The sequence below is a fragment of the Microtus pennsylvanicus genome, chromosome 4, assembly GCF_037038515.1.
Source record: "Microtus pennsylvanicus isolate mMicPen1 chromosome 4, mMicPen1.hap1, whole genome shotgun sequence".
Lineage (NCBI taxonomy): Eukaryota > Metazoa > Chordata > Mammalia > Rodentia > Cricetidae > Microtus > Microtus pennsylvanicus.
In genome coordinates this window covers 50,478,325-50,504,804 of record NC_134582.1, presented here as the reverse complement: position 1 = coordinate 50,504,804, position 26,480 = coordinate 50,478,325, and the positions used below count along the sequence as shown (strand labels likewise).

The following is a 26,480-nucleotide window of genomic DNA, read 5'->3' as shown; positions in this document are numbered from 1 at the left end:
TTCTTAAAAACCTTTAAAAATAATGGAAATCTGTTTTTAATCTGCCTTATACTTTATGATACTTTTTTAAAAAATGGTTCTGGGGATGGAACACAGGGTAGTGTAAAGTGGTACTGGCAGTTTCAGAAATAGTGTGTCAGTTTTTCAGATTAGTCAAGTTTCAGTTCCAGTTATTTATTCTAGGAAAAGGATAATACATTCACAGAAAAATTTGTACTAGTGTTTATAGTGGTTTCATTTAACTTACTGAACACAGTATACATCCAGATTTCTTCAGTGAATGGATCAACTTTGGCTATCACTACAGAATTTAGCAGTAAAAGCAAGAAATAATTAAAACAGCATGGTGAATTCTTCAAAACTTCATGGCAAATGGAAAATGCTATTAGTCTCAAAACACTTCATGAGATAGAGTTTTGTTTGTACTATGTTTGTTAAAATAAGGACCTTAGAGAAGGGCGGTAGTGGCACACGCCTTTAATCTGAATACTCAGGAGGCAGAGACAGGTAGATCTCTGAGTTTGAGATCAGCCTGGTCTTGAATGAGTTCCAGGACAGACTCCAAAGCTACAGAGAAACCCTGATTTGAAAAACAAAAACCCCAAAAACAAAATGCACAGCTATGTATACTTTAGTGATGGAAAACATCTCAGTGGTTACTGATACAAGGAACCGAACCACATAGGATATATCTTGGCATGAATTCTCTCTCGTGTATGTTTGTGTGTGTGTAGAGAAAGAGAATATAAGTGTAATGATAGGTGCCATTTATCACAGGTTCGCCTCAAACTCACTGTCTAGCTGAGCATGATCTTGAACTTCTGATCTTCCTGCCACTACCTCTTGAGTGCCACAATTTTAGATACTTGCCACCAAATTTGGTTTGTGTAGTATAGTTCAAACTCAGAGCTTCAGGCCTGCTGAATTGAGCTATATCTTTAGCTCCAGTGTCTATATCTTGATAATGGTTAGTATGTGTGAAACTGGGTTCATTAAAATACAGAAACATTGCATAAAATGAATATTAAAAATTAATTTAAGCCGGGCGGTGGTGGCACACGCCTTTAATCCCAGCACTCGGGAGGCAGAGGCAGGCGGATCTCTGTGAGTTCGAGACCAGCCTGGTCTACAAGAGCTAGTTCCAGGACAGGCTCCAAAACCACAGAGAAACCCTGTCTCGAAAAACCAAAAAAAAAAAAAAATTAATTTAAATTATGTGTATAAGTGTGTTTGATTGTGGGAATGCAGGTACCAGAAGTAGGTGTTGGATCCCTTGGAGTTGGAATTCTGAACCTGCTGACTTGGTTACTGGGAATTGTGTGTGATATTTAAAATAAATGTAGTGCTTAGTGTTAGGGATGCTTGACTAGTTGTGTGTGAGGGCCTGGATTTGATCTCTAGTAATTAAAAAACATACAAATAAATGAGTAAATAAACTTAGTTAAAAGAATAAGCAGAGCTGGGCAGTGGTGATGTTCGCCTTTAATTTCATCACTCAGGGAAGCAGAGGGAGGTGGATCTCTGAGTTTGAGGCCAGCCTGGACTACAAAGGGAGTTCCAGGACAGCCAGAGAACCTTGTCTTGAAAACAAACAAACAAAAACTGAGAATAAGCAGAAAAGCCATAGATCATGAGAAATTACTTGAAAAAATACATCTCGCCGGGTGGTGGTGGCGCACGCCTTTAATTCCAGCACTCAGGAGGCAGAGGCAGGCGGATCTCTGGGAGTTCGAGGCCAGCCTGGTCTACAGGAGCTAATTCCGGGACAGGCACCAAAGCTACAGAGAAACCCTGTCTTGAAAAAAAACAAAACAAAAACAAACAAGCAAAAAAAAAATCTCACCAGACAGTGCTCACCAGGCAGTGCTCACCTTTAATCCCAGCGCTCAGGAGGCAGGGACAGATGGATCTCTTGAGTTCAAGGCCAGGCTGGTCTACATACTACCAGCCTGGAGAGAACCTGTCTCAAAAAACAAACCAAAATAAACAAAACAAACAAAAAACTCATTAAGAAAGATATATCCAAAACAAAAAGAGCTCAGAAAACATGATATATGGAACTAACTTAAATTAAAATGGGCAGAAAGGTCTGAATAGAAGCATTACTGAATAGATGTCAAATAAGCATGTAGGAAGATGCTGAGCTGGGCATTATGTTCGTGTACACTGTTAAAATCTCAGAACTCTGGAGGCTAAACAGAAAGTTTGCTGCCAATATGAGGGCTGCATGGGCCTTTAGAAAAAGGAATGGAGGGATGGGAACTCATAATTGCTAGTTGGGAGATGGGCTGGTAAGATGGGTTAGTGGGTAAAAGTACAAGCAAATCTTGACTTGAATTGTGCCTTGAACTCATGTAAAGGTGGAAGGAAATAACAAGTTCAACAAAGTTGTTTTATCTTTACATGTTCCATAATGTACATAGTGGATTTGAGTTGTTCTTTCCTCTATTTTTTATTTAAAGTTTTTTAATTTATGTGCATTGGTGTTTGCCTGCATATATGTCTGTATGAGGGTGTTGGATACCATGGTCTGGAGTTACAGTTGTGTGCTGCCTTGTAGGTGCTGCACATTGAACCCGGCCGGTCCTTTGGAAGAACAGCTAGTGCTCTTAACCACTGAGCCATCTCTCCAGCCCTTTCCCTCTCTCTTTTTATAATAAGTATATATAAAGTCTATATGGAGATGAAGTTGAAAAAATGTGAGAGCATGCCACTTAATTCTTTTTCTTAAATATGCGAGGATGGTCTGTTGCTTTAAGGAAAAAGAGTGTTTTTGTTGACAGAAAGTTGAGTTTTTAATGTTAAAATTATGGTATGTTTGTAGTTGTTACCGTGAAGTTGGTGTTTCAGATAATTAGTACATTTTTTTAAATATTTATTTATTTATTATGCATACAATATTCTGTCTGTGTGCAGGCCTGAAGAGGGCACCAGACCTCATTACAGATGGTTGTGAGCCACCATGTGGTTGCTGGGAATTGAACTCAGGACCTTTGGAAGAGCAGGCAATGCTCTTAACCGCTGAGCCATCTCTCCAGCCCCTAATTAGTACATTTTATGATGAGATCAATGTTGATTTTCCTTTATTTTGGTTTAGTTTTTTTTTTTTTTGAGACAGGGTATTTCACTTTGAGCTACCGCAATCAGGCTTTTGAGGACAGTAGTGGCCTCAATAAATGTATACAATAAATTGTATACATTTATTATGTATACAATGTTCTGCTTGCATGTGTCCCTGCAGGCCAGAAGTTGGCACCAGATCTTACTAGAGATGGTTGTAAGCCACCATGTGGTTGCTGGGAATGTAACTCAGGACGTTTGGTAGAACAATCAGTGCTCTTAACCGCTGAGCCATCTCTCCAGCCCCAATAGTGGCTTTTTGAGACAAAATCTCCCTATACCTAACTGTCCTAGGCCTGACTGCCTTCAAACTTCCAGACCCTGCTTCCGACTGGAACATAACATAAAGCATATGCCACCATATTCGGGGCCAGGCGTTGGTCCCAGCACTTTGGAGGCAGAAGCAGGTGGATGTCTGAGTTCAAGGACAGCCTGGGCTACAGAACAAGTTCTGGGTCAGCCGGAGATACATAGAAAAACCCTGTCTTGAAAAACCAAAAAACAGTATAAAAAAAGGGAGGGGGGTTTCCATATAGGACTGGCTATGCTTTTTTTGGATTGTGTTGTTGTTTGTGGGGGATGTTTTTGAGACAGGGTTTCTATGTAGCCCTAACTGGCTTGGCACTCGGTTTGTAAATCAGGCTGGCCTGGAACTCAAGAGATTTATTCTTCTGTGTTTGTAGGGATTAAGGGCATGGGCCACCCTGCCTGCTCTGTGTTAACTTTTTAAATGGAATTGTGAGTTCGAGGCCAGCCTGGTCTACAAGAGCTAGTTCCAGGACAGGCTCCAAAGCCACAGAGAAACCCTGTCTTGAAAAACAAAAATTAGAAAACAAACAAACAAAAAAAAAAAACCCAACGAAAAAAAGGAAATAATATTTTATGTGGGTGTTTTGCTTGCATGTGTGTGGGTGTTTGTGTGTGTGTACATTAACCATGTGCAAGCCTAGTGCCCGCAGAGGCTAGAAGAGAGTGTGTCATGTTGCTTGGAGCAGGAGTTGATTGTAAACTGCCATGTGGGTGCTGGAAACTGAACTCAGTCCTTCTTAGAGAGCAGCAAGTGCTGGTAGCTGCTGAGCCATCTCTTTCACCCTTAATTGAAATTTTTATTGAGATGATTTTAGCTTCAGAGAGAGAGAGAGAGAGAGAGAGAGAGAGAGAGAGAGAGAGAGAGAGAGAGAGAGAGAGAGCGAGCACAATATTCTTATTCTATAGACCAGTAGACCAGGATGGCCTTGAACTCATGCCTCTGCTTCCCCAGTGTTGCACCACCATGCCCAACGCAGTTTGACATATTTGTAAGAAGTATAAACAGAGGTCTCATTAGACGACTCAGTAAAGACTCCTGGCACCAAATGTGATGAGCTAAGTTCCAACCCCAGGATCCAATCTGGTAAAAGGAGAGAACCAAGCCCTACAACTTGTCCTCTCACTTTTACAAGTGCACATTTGGAAATGAGGTCTTTCTCTCTCACGCACACACATGCACAAATAAATAAACAAAACAGAGGTCTTGTGTATGCCATCTAATTTCTTCTAGTAATGACAAGTTACAAAACCATTAGAGAGTATTTGTTGTGAAATTTTCTAAAAAATCAATTATTTGTCAGTATTATGTGTACATGTATTAGTTTGTTTCTCTACATTATTATATTATGTATCATTACATGCTTGTATATTCACTGTGATAGTTAAATATTTTATCAACATAAAAAATCTTTTTATAAGCATACCTACCTATCCTCATCCTTAACTTGGTATTTATTAATATGGTCCCCAATTTTATTGTCATTTCAGAAAGTCATGTAGACCCTTAAGCTTTGTTTTATTTAGTTTATCTGTCACACTTGATTATTGCCTTTTTTATTGTAGTGTTGGAGAAATAAGAAATATTTGTACCCTATCTATTCAAACAAAAACAAAACAAAAAACTTACACAAAATAAGAAAAAACAGACAAGCTAGGTTGGGCCTGGTGGTGCATGCCTTTAATCCTAGCACAGGAGGCTGACTCAGCCTAGCCTCTGAAGTAGAGTCCTGGATAACAGCCAAAGCTTCAGTGAGTGCCTATCTCAAAAAAGGAAGCAAAAAAAAAAAAAGATTCTAATACCTACTACCACAAGTTTATCATGTTACTGCTGAGCCTGCAGCTTGATTGCAAGCCACCTATGAGGATGTCTGTTCTGAAGCATGGCATTTGTTAAAGTTGTCAGCAATAAGGTCTACTTCAAGAGATGCCGAGTGAAATTTAGAAGTGTATAGAGTCAAACTGACTCCTATGCTTGGAAATACAGAGTGATAGTTTGTGTAACTAGCAGTATTGTGTATGTCATGAACCAAAATATGGTATGGGAGTTGGCCTAGCAAATTGTGCGCATTGTACTGACTTGCTGTTGGTCCATGGGCTTCTCAGTAGATTTAGCTTGGTGAGGTCTATGAAAACCAAGTGGAGGTGACTGGAAGTAAATACAGTATGGACAGCATTGATGGTCAGCCCAGTTCCTTTGCCTAATGTTTGAGGCATTATTGTAATTACAACTGGCACTAAGGTTTTAGGGTCTTGTAGAGGAGCTGTGAATGGGAGCCTTTCTGTCCCTTTTAGTACCTGATGACCTCTTGTTTAAGATAATTGTGAAAACTAGGAGTACCATCATGGCTGAAATATTGCAAACCATGTGAATTACCTGCTGGGAGAACTGAAGGGTCTTACAGAAACAACCAATAACTCCAGATGTGGAGATTGTTAGAAGAGGGATGCAGGGCTGGTGAAGAAAGCTCATGATGCTCTATGCAAAATCTGGTCTGTGAGAAAAACACAAAAAAACCTCCTTCAAGCTTGAACTATGGGTGTTCTACACTCTCCAGGCACGTTTGTTGTTCTTGGTGTGTTAGTGCTGTGTAAAGTCTGTCAGAATTTGGAAGGTACAAGAATTTAGAGGGCATCTTGAATCAAGACCAGCTCAGTCTAAATAATGAGACCTTGTATTAAAAACAAACAAATGAACAAAATAAGCAGGAATCCTGAACAAGTCCGGATTTGTTTTTCTGTTTTCTCATGTAGCTCTGGCTGCCCTAGAATTCACTATACTGTAGATCAGGCTGGCCTGGAACTGACAGAGAGAGTAAAGGTGACTAAAGGAATGTCACCACACTGTGCCAAGCCAGGGAAATTTATACAGAAACCATTCTGCTTTGTAAATAACAGTGGAAGCAAGAATAGGGAGCAGGAGTCCTCCATTGAATAAAAAACCTCAGGAGCTGGCAGATATTGACTATAACTCAACAGACCTTTTGGGATATTTAAGTTTCCTGAGTTGTTTTTGTTTTTAAAAATACTTATTTTAAGCCGGGCGGTGGTGGCTCACGCCTTTAATCCCAGCACTTGGGAGGCAGAGGCAGGTGGATCTCTGTGAGTTCGAGACCAGCCTGGTCTAGAAGAGCTAGTTCCAGGACAGGCTCCAAAACCACAGAGAAACCCTGTCTCGAGAAAGCAAAAAAAACCAAAAAACAAAAAACTTATTTTATGTGTATATTTCTAGGTAATGTGTATATAGCCCATGGGGGTCAGATGGTACTAAAAATCCTGAAACTGGGGTTAGGGATGCTTGTGAACTGTTATGTGGGCTTTAAGAATGGAACCTCAAAGAGCAATGAGCATTTTTACTGCTAAGTCCCTTCTGAGCTGGGGGAGGCAGGTGCTGACTACACAAATGAGCACGCGCGCGCGCGCACACACACACACACACACACACACACACTTTTCCTGTCTCTAAGTAGAAACGTTTTAAGTCTGTTTTTTATTTTTTTATGGCTACATTCTTATTTATTTATTTGTTTGTTTATTTATTATAGTGTTATATCTGCATGTATATCTGCAGGCCAGAAGAGGGCACCGTATCTCATTATAGATGGTTGTGAGCCACCTTGCGGTTGCTGGGAATTGAACTCAGGACCTTTGGAACAGTAGCCAGTGCTCTTAACCGCTCAGCCATCTCTCCAGCCCTTTGTTTTTTATTTTTTATTTATTTTTATTTTTTTGTTTTTTTGAGACAGGGTTTTTCTGTAGCTTTGGAGCCTGTCCTGGAACTAGCTGTTGTAGATCAGGCTGGCCTCGAACTCACAGAGATCTGCCTGCCTCTGCCTCCTGAGTGTTGGGATTAAAGGCGTGCGCCACCACCGCCTGGCCCTGCTTTTTATTTTTTTATTTTTTTTAAATTAATTTATTTATTATGTATACAATATTCTGTGTGTATAACTGCAGGCCAGAAGAGGGCACCAGGCTTCATTACAGATGGTTGTGAGCCACCATGTGGTTGCTGGGAATTGAACTCAGGACCTTTGGAAGAGCAGGCAATGCTCTTAACCTCTGAGCCATCTCTCCAGCCCCCTGCTTTTTATTTTTTAAGTGCTTTTTGCATGTACATGTGCATTGTGTGTATGGAAATGTGTTGGTTCATGTGTGTGCATCTGTGGGTGGAGGACAGAAGATGAGATTGTATTTATTTATTGCTCTAACTTATATATAGAGACAGTGCCTCTCACTTAACTGAGACCATGCTGGTTCAGCAAGTATAAGCAACCAGTTTACTCTGGGGATTCTATTTCTTCCTTTCTTTCTTTTCTTTTCTTTTCTTTTTTTTTTTTTTTGAGATAGGGTTTCTTTGTAGCTTTGGGGCCTGCCCTGTAAATTGTTCTGTAGGCTAGGCTGGCGTCAAACTCACAGAGATCTATCTGTCTCTGGGATTAAAGACGTGCGCCACCACTGCCCTGCTGGGGATCCCATTTCTACTTTCCATGCACAAGGGGAATACAGGTGAACTACCATGGCCTCTTGGCATTTACATAGGTACTGGGGAATCCAAACTCTGGTCCTGGCTCTCGTATGGCAAACACTTTACTTGCTGAATGATCTTCCAGGTCCCAAATTCTTTTTCTTTTTTTAAATTACTTATCTATTAAGTACACAGTGTTCTGCTTGCATGTATTCCTGCAGGCCAGAAGAAGGCACCAGATCTCATTACAGATGGTTGTGAGCCAACATGTGGTTGCTGGGGATTGAACTCAGGACCTCTGGAAGAGCAGTCAGCTCTTTTAACCTCTGAGCCATCTCTCCAGCCCCCCCCCTTTTTAAATTACACATTTGAAAGTAAAAAACCTTATTTGTGAAACAACCTTTCTTTTTTTTTTTTTTTTTTTTTTTTGGATTTTTTCGAGACAGGGTTTCTCCGTAGCTTTTTGGTTCCTGTCCTGGAACTAGCTCTGTAGACCAGGCTGGCCTCTAACTCACAGAGATCCACCTGCCCCTGCCTCCCGAGTGCTGGGATTAAAGGCGTGCTCCACCACCGCCCGGCAACCTTTCTTTTTTTTATATAAATACAATCTCAATTCTGTCCTCCACCCACAGATGTGCACACATGAACCAACACATTTCCATACACACAATGCTCATACATGCAAAAAGCACTTCAAAAATAAAAAATAGGGCCAGGGCCAGGGCCAGGCGGTGGTGGCGCACGCCTTTAATCTCTGCACTCGGGAGGCAGAGGCTGGCAGATCTCTGTGAGTTCGATGCCAGCCTGGTCTATAGAGTGAGTTTCAGGATAGCCAGAGCTACACAGAGAAACCCTTCTCAGAAAACAAAACAAAGCAATAATAATAATAATAATAATAAATAAAAATAAAAAACAAAGGCTGATTTATGCTGTATCCCTATTGCCTTCTTATTGGGAATGATGGTAGTATAGTAGCAATAGAGCCTCCCATTACTTATGCATGCTGAAAGGGGTAAGTTCGTGTGTGTGTGTGTGTGTGTGTGTGTGTGTGTGTGTGTGTGTGAAGGCCAGGGGTTGACTTCAGCTGTCTTTCATGATTGCTCTCCACTCTCAGTGTTGCCCTGGTTGTAGACTGGATTGGTCTCAAACTCAGTGCTGCTTGCATATGCCTCTGAGTACTGGAATTAAAGGTGTATGCTATCATTCTCGGTTTCTCTACTTAATTTTTTGAGACAAAGTTTTTTTTTTTTTTTTAATTTTTATTTTTTTGGTTTTTCGAGACAGGGTTTCTCTATGGCTTTGGAGCCTGTCCTGGAACTAGCTTTTCTAGACCAGGCTGGCCTCGAACTCACAGAGATCCGCCTGCCTCTGCCTCCCAAGTGCTGGGATTAAAGGCGTGCGCCACCACCGCCCGGCTAGAACTAGCTCTTGTAGACCAGGCTGACCTTGAACTCACAGAGATCAGCTCTGTTTTCTTTTTGTTTGTTTGTTTTTTTTTAGATTTATTGTTCTGCCTGTATGTATTTCTGCAGGTCAGAAGAGGGCAGCAGATCTCATTACAGATGGTTGTGGTTTCTGGGAATTGAATTTAGGACCTTTGGAAGAGCAGACAGTGCTCTTAACCACTAAGAGCTTTCTCTCCAGCCCCACTCTTTTGTACTTTAAGATAAAGATTATTTTACTTTTTGTTTGTGTGTAATGTGTATCCCTGTGTGTATGATATATGTATGTTGTGCCTGTGGAGAATATACGATTGGATCTCAAGGACTGGAGTTACACGCAGTTGTGAACCACCCAGTGTGGATACTGGGAACTGTGTCTTCTGGAAAAGCAGCCAAGACTATCAAGTACTGAATGCCTCTCCAGTAATCTTTTGTACTTTTACTTTTTTCCCCTTTGGTTTTTGAAGATATGGTTTCTCCATGTATCAGCCCTAGCTGTATTGGAACTACCTCTGTAGACCAGGTTGACCTCAAACTCCGTCCTTTGCCTCCTGAGTGCTAGAATTAAACATGTGTGCCACCACTGCCTGGCCTGCTTATGGAATTTTGTATAGTCAGGATATGTTTGCTATATAAAATAGAGTAGACCAGGTACCATGGAGGCCTGAGTCAAACTGATGTGAGTTTACCTGATGTATGTAATATGAAACAAATATTTGACAGAATTGTGCTCCTTGCTTGAGACATTACAAGTCTGTTTACGAGGAAGATGAAATGAATTTGGTTGTTTAGGTGGATTTTTATCCTTAACGATTTGGGTGTTTAGTTAGTTACATTATATATGAATAATCTTAGGCAAATTATTTATTTCCTCCTGACTTCTGGTCCTCTTCCAGCCCACCTGTCGACCTCTCTCATCCCCCAGCTCAGTTATGAGATGAGTATATTTCGGAAAGCCTAACTTTTAGTTAAATTTTGGCATTCTAGTACTGAGTCCGAAGTGAATACTACAGCAAGTATAAAACCTGTATTAATATTTCAGTAGGCTAAAGCTACTATTTCTCTGCATTTGGTTAATATAGTTTCATTGTGAATCTTGAAGGATAACTTTAGGGACTTGAGGTTCTCTTTGTGTGAGTCACTGACTTTTCATATTTATGTGTTAGGTTTCCTGCTTTCAGAGAAAGCTAAAATCTTTTGGCACCTCCTATTGAAGGAGAGTCAGGCACTTTGCTCTGACTCAGCCACTCTATAAATTGCCTAGAGGAGCTATAACAAGTACCACAGCTTTGGTGGTTTAAATAAATTTCTTCTTATGCTGGAGAGATGGCTCAGGGGTTAAGAGCACTGCCTGCTTTTCTAAAGGTCCTGAGTTCAATTCCCAGCAACCACATGGTGGCTCACAACCATCTGTAATGAGATCTGCTCCCTTCTGGCCTATAGGCGTGTATGCAGATAGAATATTATATACACAGTAAGTAAATCTTTAAAAAAAATTCTCAGTTTTGAATGCTGCAACTCAAAAATCTAAGGTGTAGGGCTGGAGAGATGGCTCAGTGGTTAAGAGCATTGTCTGCTCTTCCAAAGGTCCTGAGTTCAATTCCCAGCAACCACATGGTGGCTCACAACCATCTGTAAAGAGGTCTGGCGCCCTCTTCTGGCCTTCAGGCATACAGACAGAATATTGTATACCTAATAAATAAATAAATATAAAAAAAAATCCAAGGTGTGAGCAGGTTGGTTCTTCGACACTTTCCTGTTTGGCTTTTGTTGTTGTTTGGCTGTGTTTGTCTATGGCTGTTGCTCTTGTATTGCTCAGTCTTGAGACCTAATTTTTCTCCTAAAGACAAGGTTTCTCCATATAGCCTTGGCTTCCTGAAACTTGATCTATAGACCAGGCTGCCCTCAAACTCATAGAGACCCATTTGTCTCTGCCTTCTGAGTGCTGGGGTTAAAGGCATCTGCCACGATTGTAAGACCCCCCTCCCCCTTTTTTTAAGTTCTAATTTTTTACCATTCAGGATAGATTAGAACCCAAAAGTTCAATTCAAAACATCAACAAAGAAGCACTTGTTAGGAAAACTCTTAAGACGAGCCGCTCCACCGGCACACAAAAAAAATCCAATCAGACCAGGTTAAACACATCAAATGCCCGTGTTTAATAGATGGCACACTCAGATGGTTGGCAGAGCATGGCAAGGAAAAGACAAAACAACCAGCGACCTCGTTCTTTCCAACCCAAGCCTAAATAGCCTGGGGGAGTGGTCCTGATATTCCCCTCCCCAGGGAGGGGTTAGTCCTTGGCAGGCTGGGAGTTGCAGTTCAAGCCCGGGCAACTGCCAGTTTGGCCAAAAGAAATTAAAAACTTTTTGTTGATTTTCCTTCCTCCCTTCATCCTTACCTTCTTTCTTCCCTCCCCCTCATCCCCTCCCTCATTTGGAGAAAGTCTCCTGTAGCCTAGGCTAGCCTCAGATTCATTATGTATCATAAGGTTGCCCTTCATGACACTCCCTTCCAAGGGCAGAGGTTACACAAATATATCACTGTACCTAGCTGTTTTGATTTTTGTGATGCTAGGGACTGAACCCAGGGCTTTTTATCAGTCAGATAACCTCAGTCTCTCTTTCTCTCCCCCTCTTTAATGGGTTGCCTGACTTGAAGCTGAAGCTTGTAAGGCATATGTGAGACTGTCCCATGGTTACTGTGTGGTAAGGTGGTTTGTTTTAATTTCAAGTTAGCCTTTTGTTTTTTCGAAACAGAGTTTCTCTGTAGCTTTGGAGCCTGTCCTGGAACTAGCTCTTGTAGACCAGGCTGGCCTCGAATTCACAGAGATCCGCCTGCCTCTGCAGGTGCGCCACCACCACCCTGCTCATCTTAGACTTTTAAGTTTATTTCATCGATGAATTGTGTGTGTGTACCCATGCTTGCTGTGTTTTGTGGGTGGATATCAGAGGATAACATGATGGAGTTGGTTCTTTTCCTTTATAACGTGTGGCTCCTGGGAAGTCATCAGACATGGTGGCAAGTACTTTAAACCCCTGAGCCATCTTCTGGGTCTTACTCTTAGAAATAAGTTAGGTGTCACAAAGGAAGAAACCACCTCTCCAGGTAGAGTGTCTCAACAAGGCAAACTTTACTTCTAACCAGCAGGATGTATATTTAGAAAACAGAAGGAGCAAGGCACACTGGGGCAGGGTTCTACTCTAAAGCAGGTGGTAGCCTTCCCCATTGCTAGGGTCTAACCTCACAGTTTTTCTTGATCTACTAGTTTAAAAGAATCAGAACAAAGGAAATAAAAGACATCAAACAAAGGGAATCACTGGGTTCTGAAGCCACAGTGCAACCTTTAAAGTACAAACGAAAGTTTTATTTACTGAATCTTTGCAAAAGACTTTTACAAGGTAGGGAGAGAAAAAGGTTTGCATTCTATGAAGTTAGAAAAATTTTACAGCCATTGACAGAAATGACTAATATTTGATGTTTCTTAAATGAGGACTGGATTTTGTTTTGAAATATGGTGCTCCCCGTTTTTTTTTTTTTTTTTTTTGTTTTTTGTTTGTTTTGGAGACAGGGTTTCTCTGGTGTAGACTTTGCTGTCCTGGAACTCACAGAGATCCATCTCCCTAGTGCTAGGATTAAAGGTGTGTGCCGTTAATGCCAAGCTTTTTTTTTGTTTTTGTTTTTCGAGACAGGGTTTCTCTGTGGCTTTGGAGCCTGTCCTGGAACTAGCTCTGTAGACCAGGCTGGTCTCGAACTCACAGAGATCCGCCTACCTCTGCCTCCCGAGTGCTGGGATTAAAGGCGTGCGCCACCATCGCCCGGCTAATGCCAAGCTTTTAATAAGCCTTTTTAAAGTGTACCATTTGGATCATTAGGCACATTCAGTTTTTGCTGCCTCTTCTTCCTAGTTCTAACCTTTTCATTATCCTGGAAAGAAAGACTGTTCTTAGGAAGTAGTCTCTGTTTTCAACTCTTGCAACCTGTAATGGAGAGGCTTTCTCTCTGATTAGCACATTCTTGGTTCTTCCTTTTTCTTTTTCTCCTCCTCTCTCCACCCTCCACCTCCCCTCTCTCCCTCCCCTCCCCCCTCCTTATCCCCTCCTCCTCCCTCTCTTCACTTTTATTGAGCTATACATTTTTCTCCATTCTGTACTTTCTTTCTACCCTCTCCTGTGCCCCCCTCCCCCCGTACCTCCCCTCCCAATTTACTCAGGAGATCTTGTCTTTTTTCTTTTTCCTATGTAGATCTGTATATGTCTCTCTTTGGGACTTCTTTGTTGTCTGGGTTCTCTGGGATTGTGAACTGTAGGCTGGTTTTTCTTTGCTTTATGTCTAAAAGTCATTTGTGAGTGAGTACATATTATATTTATCTTTCTGGGTTTGGGTTACCTCAGTCTATGTTTTTTTTTTTCTAGATCTATCCATTTGCCTGCAATTTTCAAGATGTCATTATTTTTTATGGACATTCTGGGTTTTTCATATAAAAAGAGTCATAATTTATAGCTTCTTGTCTTTGGCTGCTTTCATTTGACACGCTTCCAGCTTTATACATGTTATAATTAGTATAATTTTTTTGTTGAAACTCATTCCAATAAAATTAGAAAGTCTATACTTATAAATAGAACTTTCTAAATATGTTCTTTTGGGTTTGTTGAGCTGTACCTCAGTGGTATTACTTACAGATGCTAGAGTCATCCCAGTACCTCACACTTTATTCTCCAAACTTAAGAATTTTTTTATTTTAATTAAAATTACTACATTTATTTTGTGAGGTATGTGTGTGTTTGCATGTATGTATGTATGTATGTGGGTATACAAGTATACATGCACATGGGCATAGAAATTAGACGACCTCCAGGAGTTGGTGTTGCAAGGTAGAGGGCCACTTGTTTGTCCTGGCTGCCTGGCTAGCTTACACCAGAAATAACCACACAGAAACTGTATTAATGAAAACACTACTTGGCTATTAGCTCTAACTTCTTATTGGCTAACTCTTACATATTAGTTTACCCCATCTCCATTAATCAGTGTTTTGCCACGTGGCAGTGGCTTACAGGAGATTCTAACTGGCTTCCATCTCCTGCACAGGATCCATGGCTTCTCTGTGTCTCTGCTTTCTTCCTCCCAGCATTCAGTTCTGTCTTCTCCGCCTACCTAAGTTCCACCCTATCAAGTAGGCCAAGGCAGTTTCTTTATTCATTAACCAATGAAAGCAACATACAGACAGAAGGACCTCCTACACCAAGTTGGGGGTGGGAGTTTGGTTCTGCCCTCCTACTCTGGGAATCAAACTCGTGTTGTCAGGCTTGGTGGCAACTATTGGGCTATCTTGCCAGTTCAAAATATGCCCTTTCCCCCAAAGATAGGGTTTCTCTGTGTGGTTTTGTTTTGTTTTGCTTTCGAAACAAGGTTTCTCTGTAGCTTTGGAGCCTCTCCTGGAACTAGTTCTATAGACCAAGCAGGCCTCAAACTCACAGATCTGCCTGCCTCTGCCTGCCAAGTGCTGAGATAAAAGGCTCTGCCGGCCTCAGGGTTTCTCTGTGTAACTCTGGCTATACTGGAACTTTCTAGACCAGGCTGGCCTAGAATTTGGAGGTTCACCTGCCTCAGCCTCCTTAGTGCTGGGATTTAAAGCATGTGTTGCTACCACCACCTGTCTTAAAATATAAGTTTGAAAGGGATTGGGCACATGACTCAGCATTTGGGAGGTAGCGAGTGGAAGATTCTGAGTTTAGAACTAGACTGGATTACATAATGAGACTATGTCTCAAAACAGATTTAGAAAAAAGTTTAGGCCTTTAGAAAAATTGGGCCAGATATATCTGGATTGAAGTTTTAAGTCTCCTTGCTGAGATGTAATTGTATTCATGAGGTGTCTGAGTAGGCAGATTCGTCACTAGCCTCTAAGTGCTTTTTATTTATTTTTTTTAAAAAAATATTTATTTATTATGTATACAATATTCTGTCTGTATGCCTGCAGGCCAGAAGAGGGCACCAGACCTCATTACAGATGGTTGTGAGCCATCATGTGGTTGCTGGGAATTGAACTCAGGACCTTTGGAAGAGCAGGCAGTGCACTTAACCACTGAGCCATCTCTCCAGTCCCTAAGTGCTTTTTATACACAGTAATTCATATATAGCTTTAATAGGTGGGATGTTTCTTATCTCATTACAAACTAACATGTTGGAACTGTAGATCAAGAATTGCTTCCTAGTAGTAGAAGTAACACATTAAATATCTATTTTTGTGCCCATGTTTATTTTCGTGTGTGTCAGGATTTCTTTTCATCTCCACCATTACTATCACCACTCTTGCCTCATTGCTGTTACTCTTGCAGGAACTATTTGAAGTCATAAAGGTGAATGAAGTAGTACCAAGACCATTTCTTTCCTTTTTAAAAATTCTTCTCTCATATTACATACTGCATTCTAATTCTACTCTTCTCCATTGCCCTCCCTCTTCTCCTCCCAGTGCCTCTCCCTGACTTCCTCTTTCTCCCTTCCTTTTAAGAAAAGAGCAGGCCTCCCGGGAATATCTATCAGTCATGGCATATCAAGTTATAATAAATCTAGGCACATTCCCTCATATTAGGACTGGATGAAGCAACTCAGTAGGAAAAAGGTCCCTAAGCAGGCTAAAGAGTTAGAGACAGCCCCCACTCCCACTGTTAAGAGTCCCACAGGTACAGCAAGTTACATGACCATAACATGTGTGTGTGTGTGTGTGTGTGTGTGTGTGTGTGTGTGTGTGTGTGTATATATATATATATATATATATATATATATATATATATATATATATATATATATAGAGAGAGAGAGAGAGAGAGAGAGAGGACGTAGATCAGACCCATACAGGCTTTATGACTGTTGAATCAGTCTCTGTGAGCCCCCATGAGCCCTAGCAGTTGACTCTGGCCCATTTTCTTGTCTCCCACAATCCTCGCTCACCTTCTGCAGGATTCCTCAAGCTCCATCTAAAGTTTGACTGTGGGTCTATCCATCTGCTCTTCGAAAGCTGAATGAAACCTCTTTGGTGACACCATTTTTACCTGAAGAATATAATAATTTTTTCTAAACCCTTTTATAAAATATCTAGAGAGTAACAAAAATCAAATGTAAAAACAGAAAAATAGTGGAAATTACAATCTTTCTCTGAAATAAGAATTGTAGCCTAGTGTTGGTGGTACATGCCTTTAATCCTAGTACTTGGGAGGCAGAGGCAGGTGGATCTCAGAGTTCAAGGCCAGCCTGGTCTACAGAGTGAGTTCCAGGACAGCCAGGGATACACAAAGAAACCTATCACAAAACGACCAAAATAAATAACATTTTAAAAACTATTCACTTAATTGGTTTTAGCTTGGGACTGGAGAGATGGCTCCAGTAAGAGCCACTGGCCACTCTTCTAGATGACCCAGGTTCGATTCCAAGCATGCACATGGCAGCTCACATCCATCCTTAACTCCAGTTCCAGGGTATCTGATGCCCTCTTCTGGCCTTTTCAGACATATTCTTGCAGGCAAAACACCCACACACATTTTTTTAAAGTCTAAAAAATGTTTTCAGGTTAGAAGAAAAATGCTTTTAGGCACTGTTGTATGCTGATACATGTACTGAAAATACTTCCTCTTCTCTTTTAGTGGCCTAGTAGGAAAACATCACCATGGCTACAGAAATTGGCTCTCCTCCACGATTTTTCCACATGCCGAGGTTTCAACACCAGGCACCCCGACAGCTATTTTATAAGCGGCCTGATTTTGCACAGCAGCAAGCAATGCAGCAGCTTACCTTTGATGGAAAACGAATGAGAAAAGCTGTAAACCGGAAAACCATAGACTATAATCCATCTGTAATTAAGTATTTGGAGGTAAGTCCATTGAATGTACTTTGATAGTCAAAGTGTTTTTGTTTCTTTTTTTTTATGCTAAAGTGTATTAAGTATTACTGGTTATTTCTTGAATTAGTGGGATGGATTAGTATTTAGATGAAGAGTTTGTTAATCATCTTCCCAAAATAATACAGTGTATGTGAAATATTAAGTGACTACCAACATAGTAACATTTTTGAGACACTGACTCTGAGAACGTGGCTTGTCCTACTTCTGAGTTCCCAAGGGTAAGGAATTGTCGTCTGGAGAAGGAGCTCTATAGTTACCTTGAAGACTGAGTACACTTGTAGAATGCCCTGATTTGCTGAAAGTGCTCTCAGCTCTGTTTCTCTACTTTTGAGCTCTTTGTGTACCTTTTAAATGTTACTATTCCATCCAATTGGTTTAGTTTTCTTTTTATACCTTAGTTCAGTGGGTAAAGGCCTGTTGTTTGCACATTGAACTAATTAGTGTATTACAGACACATGGCAAAAAGTGTCAAGGATAGATTTAGACTTTTTAGTTTCTCCCCCTTTTTTAGACAGGCTGGTTTTGAATTCCTGAACTTTTCCCCTTCATCCCCTAAGTACTGAGATTAAGGCATGTGACGTCACACTGGTTGATTCTTGGCAATTTCATTTGGGAAACTAGAGTATGAAGCTAGAATTTGGAAAGAATAAAAAAGAAAACCAAAAGAAAGATAAAGGGAAACTGTTTTGTGTTAATGGATTTGCCAGAATTCTGGTTGCCAGTCTGTCCTTACATCCTACCTGCCCATCCAACTTAATTATTTTATGTGTATTATTGTTTTGTTTGCATGTATGTATGTCTATCATGTGTATGCCTGGTGCCCACATAGGGAAGAAGAGGGTGTTGCATCCTGTGCAACTGGAGTTAACATGTTGTGAGCCATTTGGGCACTGGCATCCAGGTCTTCTAGAAGAGCAGCTAGTGCTCTTAGCCACTGAGCCATCTCACCAGCCCGTCCCCCATTCCATTTATCAATATGAAAAGTGAGTGAGGATGATTTGGGCATCAGAGGAACTGGATGACTAGGGTAAGGGCTTCTGAGTAAAATTCTAAGCAGGGGCAGCAGCAAAAGAAAAAGGGAAAAGCCATCACTGTTTTCTGTGTTTGAGAAAATAGCTTGGTGTTCTGGTGTGTTGGTGTACACCTTATCCCAGTGCCCAGGAGGCCAAGGAACTCTGAATTCCAAGCCACACTGGTATAGCTAGGGAATTGCAGGCTAGCCAGGGCTACACAGCGAGACCCTGTCTTAAATACTAAAAGAAGGCCTGACGGTGGTGACACCTTCCAGCACTAGGGAGGCAGAGGCAGGTGGATCTCTTTGAGTTTGAGGCCAGTCTGGTCTACAGAGTGAGTTCCAGTTCAGGCTCCAAAGCCACACAGAGAAACCCTGTCTTGAAAAACAAAAACAAAAACAAAACTCAAAACACACATGAATCCTGTTACATTTGGGGTTTGGGGAGGTAACTCAATGCTTAAGAGCACAGACTGCTCTTCTAGAGGACTTGGATTGAGTCTCAGCATGAACATGGTGACCCATAATCATCTGTAATTCCAGTTTCAGAGTATCTCATGCTCTTCTGACCTCTGTGAGTACTAAACATGAGTGTGTTGCTTGGTACCCACATGCATACACATGCAGGCAAATATCCATACAACAAATTAAAAATATACATTAGGTTTCATTATTAATTAAATTTTACATACTGTCACAAAACTATACTCATTAATTTATTTTTTAACAGAATAGGATATGGCAAAGAGATCAGAGAGATATGCGGGCCATTCAGCCGGATGCAGGTTATTATAATGATGTAAGTATAAGTTCTATAATACTAGCTTAATAAGAACCTCCTTCTAAACCTCCAAGCATGTGAGTTTAGGGTCAAGGTTGTCTTGACTTCTTTTTTATAGTTAACACATTTCCAAAAGTGTATGTAGTATTTACCTTGATTTAATATTGTCTCAACTTAAATATTCCTCTAAATTTAATGATGAATAAACTTAGGGGGCGGGCAAAAGCAATGTAGAAAGTTGAACAGCTTCAAAGTCTTTTAATAGAAAAATTAATTTTAAATTTGGGGTTCTGCAAACATGCTTTGCTGTATTGACCTGGAGAAGTAATTTGGGAAATCTGATGCTTAAGCAGATGCTGAAATTAAGTTCTAGATTAATACTAATAGTTGTGTAACTTTTTATATTAGTTTTCTTTTAATGTAGAAAGTTACCCTGAAGTTCTCTGTAGATATTGAAATAGTTACCTTGCTGTGTACCTTGTTTCTTCTCTGTGTGTTATCAGGTGTTATAAAAACCCACTGTTCTTTTTTTTTTTGATAGCTGGTTCCACCTATAGGAATGTTGAATAATCCTATGAATGCAGTCACAACAAAATTTGTTAGAACATCAACAAACAAAGTAAAATGCCCAGTATTTGTTGTGAGGGTAAGTATTCTGTTAGATATTTTTTTTAAAAAAAAATTAATTCTTAGTTTTACAAATGTATTTGACAAGGTTGGGCAAGGTAGCACATGTCTTTTTTTTTTTTTTTTTTTTTTTTAAATTTTCAAGACAGGGTTTCTCTGTAGCTTTTTGGTTCCTGTCCTGGAACTAGCTCTTATAGACCAGGCTGGCCTCGATTCCCCTGCCTCTGCCTCCCAAATGCTGGGATTAAAAGCATGCACCACCACTGCCAACAAGAATTTTTTTGTTTTGTTTTTTGTTTTCTGAGATAAGGTTTCTCTGTATAGCCCTGGTTGTCCTGGACCTTGCTCTGTAGACCAGGCTGGCCTCAAATCAAGAGATCCTCCTGCTTCTGCCTTCCAAGTTCTGGAATTAAAAATGTACACCACTGCTGACTGGATTGATTTTATATTAAATGATGTGTATATATGCATGTCTCTATGCATGTTAGTGGAGGTGCCTTTGGAGGCTAGAAGAGGGCATCCAATCCTTTGGAGCTGGAAGTTACAGGTTGGTAGCTGCTTTATATGGATGCTGGCAACCAGACTCAGGCCTCTGTAAAATTAGCATATTCTTTTAACCATTGAGCTAGTTCTTAAACTCCCATGTATAGTTGTGTTTGTTTGTTTGTTTATTTATTTATTTAATTTTTTTTAACTCTTTGCTCTTTGGGGGCCCGCCACCCAGATCCCAAATAAACACATGAAGGCTTATTCTTATGCTTATGAATTCTTGGCTTTAAAATGGCTTGTTTCTAGTCAGTTTTTCTTAAATTATCCCATTTACCTTTTGCCTCTGGGCTTTTAATTTCCCTATTCTATATTCTTTTCTTCCCTTTCTCTGTGACTAGTTGTGTGGTTGGGTGGTTGGCCCCAGGTATCTTCCTCTTTTTTGTTCCTCCCTCTGCTCTTCTAGTCATCCTCTCTGCCTGCCAGCCCTGCCTATCTTTTCTCCTATGTAGCTATTGGCCGTTCAGCTCTTTATTAGACCAATTAGGTATAAAACAGGCAAAGTAACACAGTTTTATAGAGGCAAACAAATGCAACACATCTTTGCATCATTAAACAAATATTCTACAGCACAAACGAATGTAACACATATTATCTAATATTCCACAACACCCTTGTTTTTTATTTTATTTTTAAACTTTATGTATATGGGGGGGGCTCTCCCCTATGGTGTATATGTGGCGATCAGGATCACCAATGGAGTTGTTTCTGTTGTTTGACCTTTATGTGGGTTCTAGGAGTTGAGCTCACATGGTCAGGATTCTCTGGAGCTATAGTTAACAGGTGGTTGTGAGCTATCTGATGTTGGTGTTGGGAAGCAAACTCTGTCCTGAATGAGCTGCAAACACTTTGAACTGCTGGGTCATTCTCCAGCACTTTATTATTCTTTTGTAATGCAGAAAACCTTTCTGAAATGGAACCTGCACATCTTGTATCTATATCTTTAATTTCTCCCCTTAATACTAAGGGTAGAACCTAGGACCTTGCATATGTTCTGAATTACATCTTTAGCCTCCCACCCCTTTAAGAACAAACCATACAACAATAAACCTCATGCTAGTTTTGAACTCATCTTGTAATGTAGCCTATGCTGCCCTAGAAATCTTGGTCCCCTTTCACCCTATCCATGTGGTAGATAAGTTTTCTTCTTTGGAGATCGAGGTATGAGATCTTAGAAAATTTGTGTGTATTAAAGACACAGTCTGTTGAAAGGTTATTAAGAAATTCTGTATTTACAGTTTGGTTTACTACAGAATTGATAGGGTTAGGATCATAGCAAATAACAAAATCTAGGAATATTAAGAGCACTTTATTCAGAATCATCAAAATGATGTTTTATTGATAAAGCAATAAAGAGCCACGTGGCCATATGTATTTGCACCATTTTTCAAATAAACTTTATTTTATCTATTTTATCATGTTTCTTTAAGCACACCTATCTTTTTTTTTAACATTTATTTATTTATCACATATACACATGACAGAAGAGGACACCAGATCTCATTACAGATAGTTGTGAGCCAGCATGTGGTTGTTGGGAATTGAATTCAGGACCTCTGAAAGAGCAGTCAGTGCTCTTAACCTCTTCAGCTCCCAAGGAGACCTATTTTTGTTCTGTCAGTTTTTGCTTAGGATAATAGGATTGTGCTGACCTACTTTGTATTAATATCCTTTATGAACAATTAGTGAAGCTGAACAAAAAGGAAAAATGAATTAGGCATACACACAGACAAGTACTTAATTATCTGTTTGTTCATCCGGCTGTCCATCTATCCATCCATTTTGTGACAGGGTCTTATTATATAGCCCTGACTGGCTTGTAACTCATTGTGTAGACCAGACTAGCCTTAAGTTCACAGACATCTTCCCACTTTTGCCTCAGTAGTACTGGGATTATGGTGTTGCCATGCTTGGCAAAATAAATTATTTTATTTTTTAATGATATTTTTCAAGCCAGTGTTTCTCTGTGGCACCCTGGCTATCCTGGAAATCACCCACTCATTCTGTAGAACAGGCTAGCATTGGACTCACAGACACCTGCCTTCCTCTACCTCCTGAGTTCTGGAATTAAAGGCATGCACCACTATGCTTGGCCATATGTTCTATTTTAATGTGATTAGCAAGTATGTCACAGATTCACTTTAGCATACAAGCTGTGACATTTAAATAATCCTATAGTGTTGGTTCTAATGTATTAAGGCTTTTTTTCCCCATTATATCTTCCTGTATTGAGATAGGCTCTTGGTAGTAGATCATCATTACTGGCATTATTGACTCTTGTTTTGCTTTTTAAAAAATAATGCAGCGTGAGGCTTGGCAATGAGTTTAGAAGAGCATAAAATAACTCCCTGAGATCTGCCCACCTCTGCCTCCAGGCTTTTTTTCTGGTAGAGTCTCACATAGGCCAGGACATTCTAAGCTTTGCTATGTATCAAAGGATGGCCTTGAATAATAATAATAATAATAATAATAATAATAATAATAAGCCTTGGTGTTTTGCCTCACATGTATGTCAGTGTGAGGGTATCAGATCCCCTGGAACTGGAGTTACAGACATTTGTGAGCTGACATGTGGGTGCTGGGAATTGAACCTTAGACCTCTGGAAGAGCAGGCTGTGCTCTTAACCAATTAGCCTTCTCTCTAGTCTCGACCTTGAACTTTTGATTCCATTTCTCTGTCTCTTGAATGCTAGAATTACAGGCAATGTACCACTCTGCCTAGTTTGGTATTGGGATCAAACTTGTGTTTTCTAGGCAAATATTCTAACATCACTAGCTTCTCTCCTAACTTTTAAAGAATATTTAGTTGTAGGGAAAGTTTGATATTTTTAATGTTCTTAATGTAATAATTGTTACCATTTTGCTTGAGGAGGGAGGGGTATTTTATTTTTGAGACAAGGTCCTAGCTGGCCTAGAACTTGCTATCCAGACCATGTTGGCCCTGAACTCATAAAGATCTTTTGCCTTTGCCACCCAAGTGCTTGGGATTAAAAGTATGTGCCTGGCTATTCTTTATTTAGCTATTTATTTGTTTTTATTTACTTACTTATTTTTAGAAGCAAGGTTTCTCTGTAATCCTGGCTGTGTGGACCAAGTTGATCTTGAGCTCAGATATCCTCCTGCCTCTGCCTCTGGAGTGCTGGAATAAAAAGTGTGTGCTACCACCACCTGGCTGGCTGGCTTTCTCTGTCTTGTCTGGTCTTGCCTGCCTGCCTGCCTGCCTTCCTCCCTCCCTTCCCTCCCTCCCTCCCCCTTCCTTCTCCCTTCCCTCCCCCTTCCTTCTCCCTCCCCCTCCCCCCTCCTCCCTCCTTCCTCCCTCCCTCCCCTCCCCTCCCTCCCTCCCTCCCTCCCCTCCCTCCCTCCTAATTCAGTTCAGGGTCTCATGCAGCCAAGAATGAGCTTGAATTTGGCATCCTGTCTCTGCCTCCCAGTGCTTTGCTTCTGGGCCTTTGCCACAGAGCTGATTTTGATTTTATTTTTTGAGGTGAAGTCTTACAGTACAGCTGAGATTGGCCTTATACATCCAGCTCTCAAGTGCTTTATATATACCACTAGACAGTCAAACAGCAATTGAAAGATTTCTTTATTTTTCATTCAGTCATTTGAAGTTTTCTGGTGACTGCCTACCTTATTTATATTAGTCTATTAAGTAGCCTAGATAAAAGTGAAATTTTTACATGTTATGATTTAACTTGCTTTTTAAGTACATAGGGGTATTCATAATACATCTCTTTAAATTTAGCTAATAACCAGTGTTCGTGCTTTCCTTGCACTTTGTGATGCAAGCTCTTTTCTCAAAATACACTTGCTTAGAAAGGTACACTAACATTAAAACTTAGTGTTGTCTACTTTATTTTGATTATTTAATATTTTGTGAATAAATTCTGCGCACTGGCGAGATACTCAGCAATTAAAAACATTGCAGCTTTTTTTTTTTTTTTAATTTTCGAGACAGGTTTTCCCTGTAGCTTTTGGTTCCTGTCCTGGAACTAGCTCTTCTAGACCAGGCTGGCCTCGAACTCACTGAGATCTGCCTGCCTCTGCCTCCCAAGTGCTGGGATTAAAGGCGTGCGCCACCACTGCCCGGTTTAGAACATTGCAGCTTTTTTTTTTTTTATTGAAAAGAAAAAAAAATTTCTGCCTCCCAGCCTCCCATTTCCCTCCCCCTCCTCCCGCCCCCCTCCCCCTCCCCCCACTTTTCTCCTCCTCGCTCTCCAGTCCAGAGAGCAGTCAGGGTTCCCTGCCCCTTGGAAAATCCAAGGTCCTCCCCCCTCCAGGTCTAGGAAGGTGAACATCCAAACTGGTTAGGCTCCCACAAAGCCAGAACATGAAGTAGGACCAAAACCTTGTGCCATTGTCCTTGGCTTCTCATCAGCCCTCATTGTTCGCCATGTTCAGAGAGTCCGGTTTTATCCCTTGCTTTTTCAGTCACAGACCAGCTGGCCATGGTGAGCTCCCAATAGATCAGCCCCACTGTCTCAGTGGGTGGGTGCACCCCTCGTGGTCCTGACTTCCTTGCTCATGTTCTCCCTCCTTCTGCTCCTCATTGGGACCTTGGGAGCTCAGTCTGGTGCTCCAGTGTGGGTCTCTGTCTCTATTTCCATCCATCACCAGATGAAGGTTCTATGGTGATATGCAAGATATTCATCAGTATGGCTATAGAATAGGGTCATTTCAGGTTCCCTATCCCCAGCTACCCAAGGAACGAACTGGGGAAATTTCCCCGGGGCACCTGGGAGCCACCCTAGGTTTGAGACTCTTGCCAACCCTAAGGTGGCTCCGCATTGCAGCTTTTTTAGAGGACTTGAGTTCAGTTCCCTACACCCACACTCTGAAACTGACAACTGCCTGTAACTCTCGCTCAACCTACACATGCACAGACACAAATAAAACCAAACCAAGCAAGCAAAACCGCCTTTGAAAATATTTCTGAAATTAGTGAAGTTGCATGACATGTTCTTATGTTTGCCCTGTCTTACTTTTCCTCCCCCAGTGGACTCCAGAAGGAAGACGATTGGTCACTGGAGCTTCTAGTGGAGAGTTCACCTTGTGGAATGGGCTGACTTTCAACTTTGAAACCATATTGCAGGTAACAGGAACCACCAGATGGTAGCTCCTCTAAAAACTTATAAAACTTAACAGTTGGACAGTTTACTGCTCTGAGTTAATAGAGGTTCCTGTCAGCTTCAGCCATATATTCTCTTAAATAAAAACTTAAAAGTGTTTTCTATTTTTACAGGCTCATGATAGCCCTGTGAGGGCCATGACTTGGTCACATAATGACATGTGGATGTTGACAGCAGATCATGGAGGATATGTGAAATATTGGCAATCCAACATGAACAACGTCAAGATGTTCCAGGCACATAAGGAGGCGATTAGAGAGGCCAGGTTTATACACAATATACCATTTTCTGTAGTCCCTATTGTCATGGTTAAATTATTCTCTAAGTGTATTCTGGGTGCAGAGATGCATGGGCTCTCTCAGATTCTGGGAAACTTTCCGCACCTTATGAACACGATATTTCTCTTTGTTTTCACACATTCACCATTTTGCTGGCACCTTTCTGGAATAGTTTGTCCTGGTATCAGCCTTTGCAATATGTTAGAGATGTATTGTCTGCCACATTTTGCACTGGTTTTCTCTTTTTATTTATGGTTAATAATGTGTATACGTTATTCCTTTTTATTATCTACTGTGTAAGACAAGAATATTCCAAATAAAGAATTCAGTCTTTAATTATACAACTGAATAAAATCTAAAGCCTACAGAAATCACCTTCAGAATCCACACAAAAGTCAAGGAAAAAAAGAGGCTTAAGTGAAGACCTGGTTGGCTTGGTTCTGCCACGACTTCAAAAAGAAAGAAAGTATAGGACTAAAAACCTCACAGATAACTCTCTGGACGTGGCAAACATTAACGGATTAATGAATGGGTTCTTCATGCTTTGCAGCTGTAAGCAGACCTTTGTCAAAGAAGACTCTAGGACTTTTCTTCTGATTCACTGTTGATAACATGACTTACGCAAATGTATGAGTGGAGTTAAAACATTTTCAGTGAGTTGTATGTTTTTACATAACAGTGAGAAATGTATAGTAAAACTGGGGGAAAGAGTTTCAAAAAGAAGCCTGAAGAATTGCTGCAGCCTCAGAATAAAGCTAAGCATTCTTTTAAGGTTGTGCCATCTACGTGTGGGAAGAGGTTGACTTTAGAAACACCATTGGCAGTCACTTGTTTCTCCTTTCAGAATCCACAGAACCTGTTGCATATGTTTCTGCTTTAT

General features: G+C 40.7%; 1 protein-coding gene across 4 annotated transcripts in view; it reads left to right on the top strand.

Annotated features, from left to right (window-relative positions):
* The window catches only part of Wdr33 (WD repeat domain 33), a 106,835-nt gene that overhangs the window by 9,663 nt on the left and 70,692 nt on the right, over positions 1-26,480 (top strand). For all 4 annotated transcript variants that reach the window (XM_075969070.1, XM_075969071.1, XM_075969072.1 and 1 more), the window contains exons 2-6: positions 16,974-17,200; positions 18,973-19,041; positions 19,565-19,669; positions 25,190-25,285; positions 25,436-25,587. In XM_075969070.1, coding sequence (XP_075825185.1) covers positions 16,997-17,200; positions 18,973-19,041; positions 19,565-19,669; positions 25,190-25,285; positions 25,436-25,587 — 626 coding nt within the window. In that variant the 5' untranslated portion in view covers positions 16,974-16,996. The remainder of the gene's footprint in view (positions 1-16,973; positions 17,201-18,972; positions 19,042-19,564; positions 19,670-25,189; positions 25,286-25,435; positions 25,588-26,480) is intronic.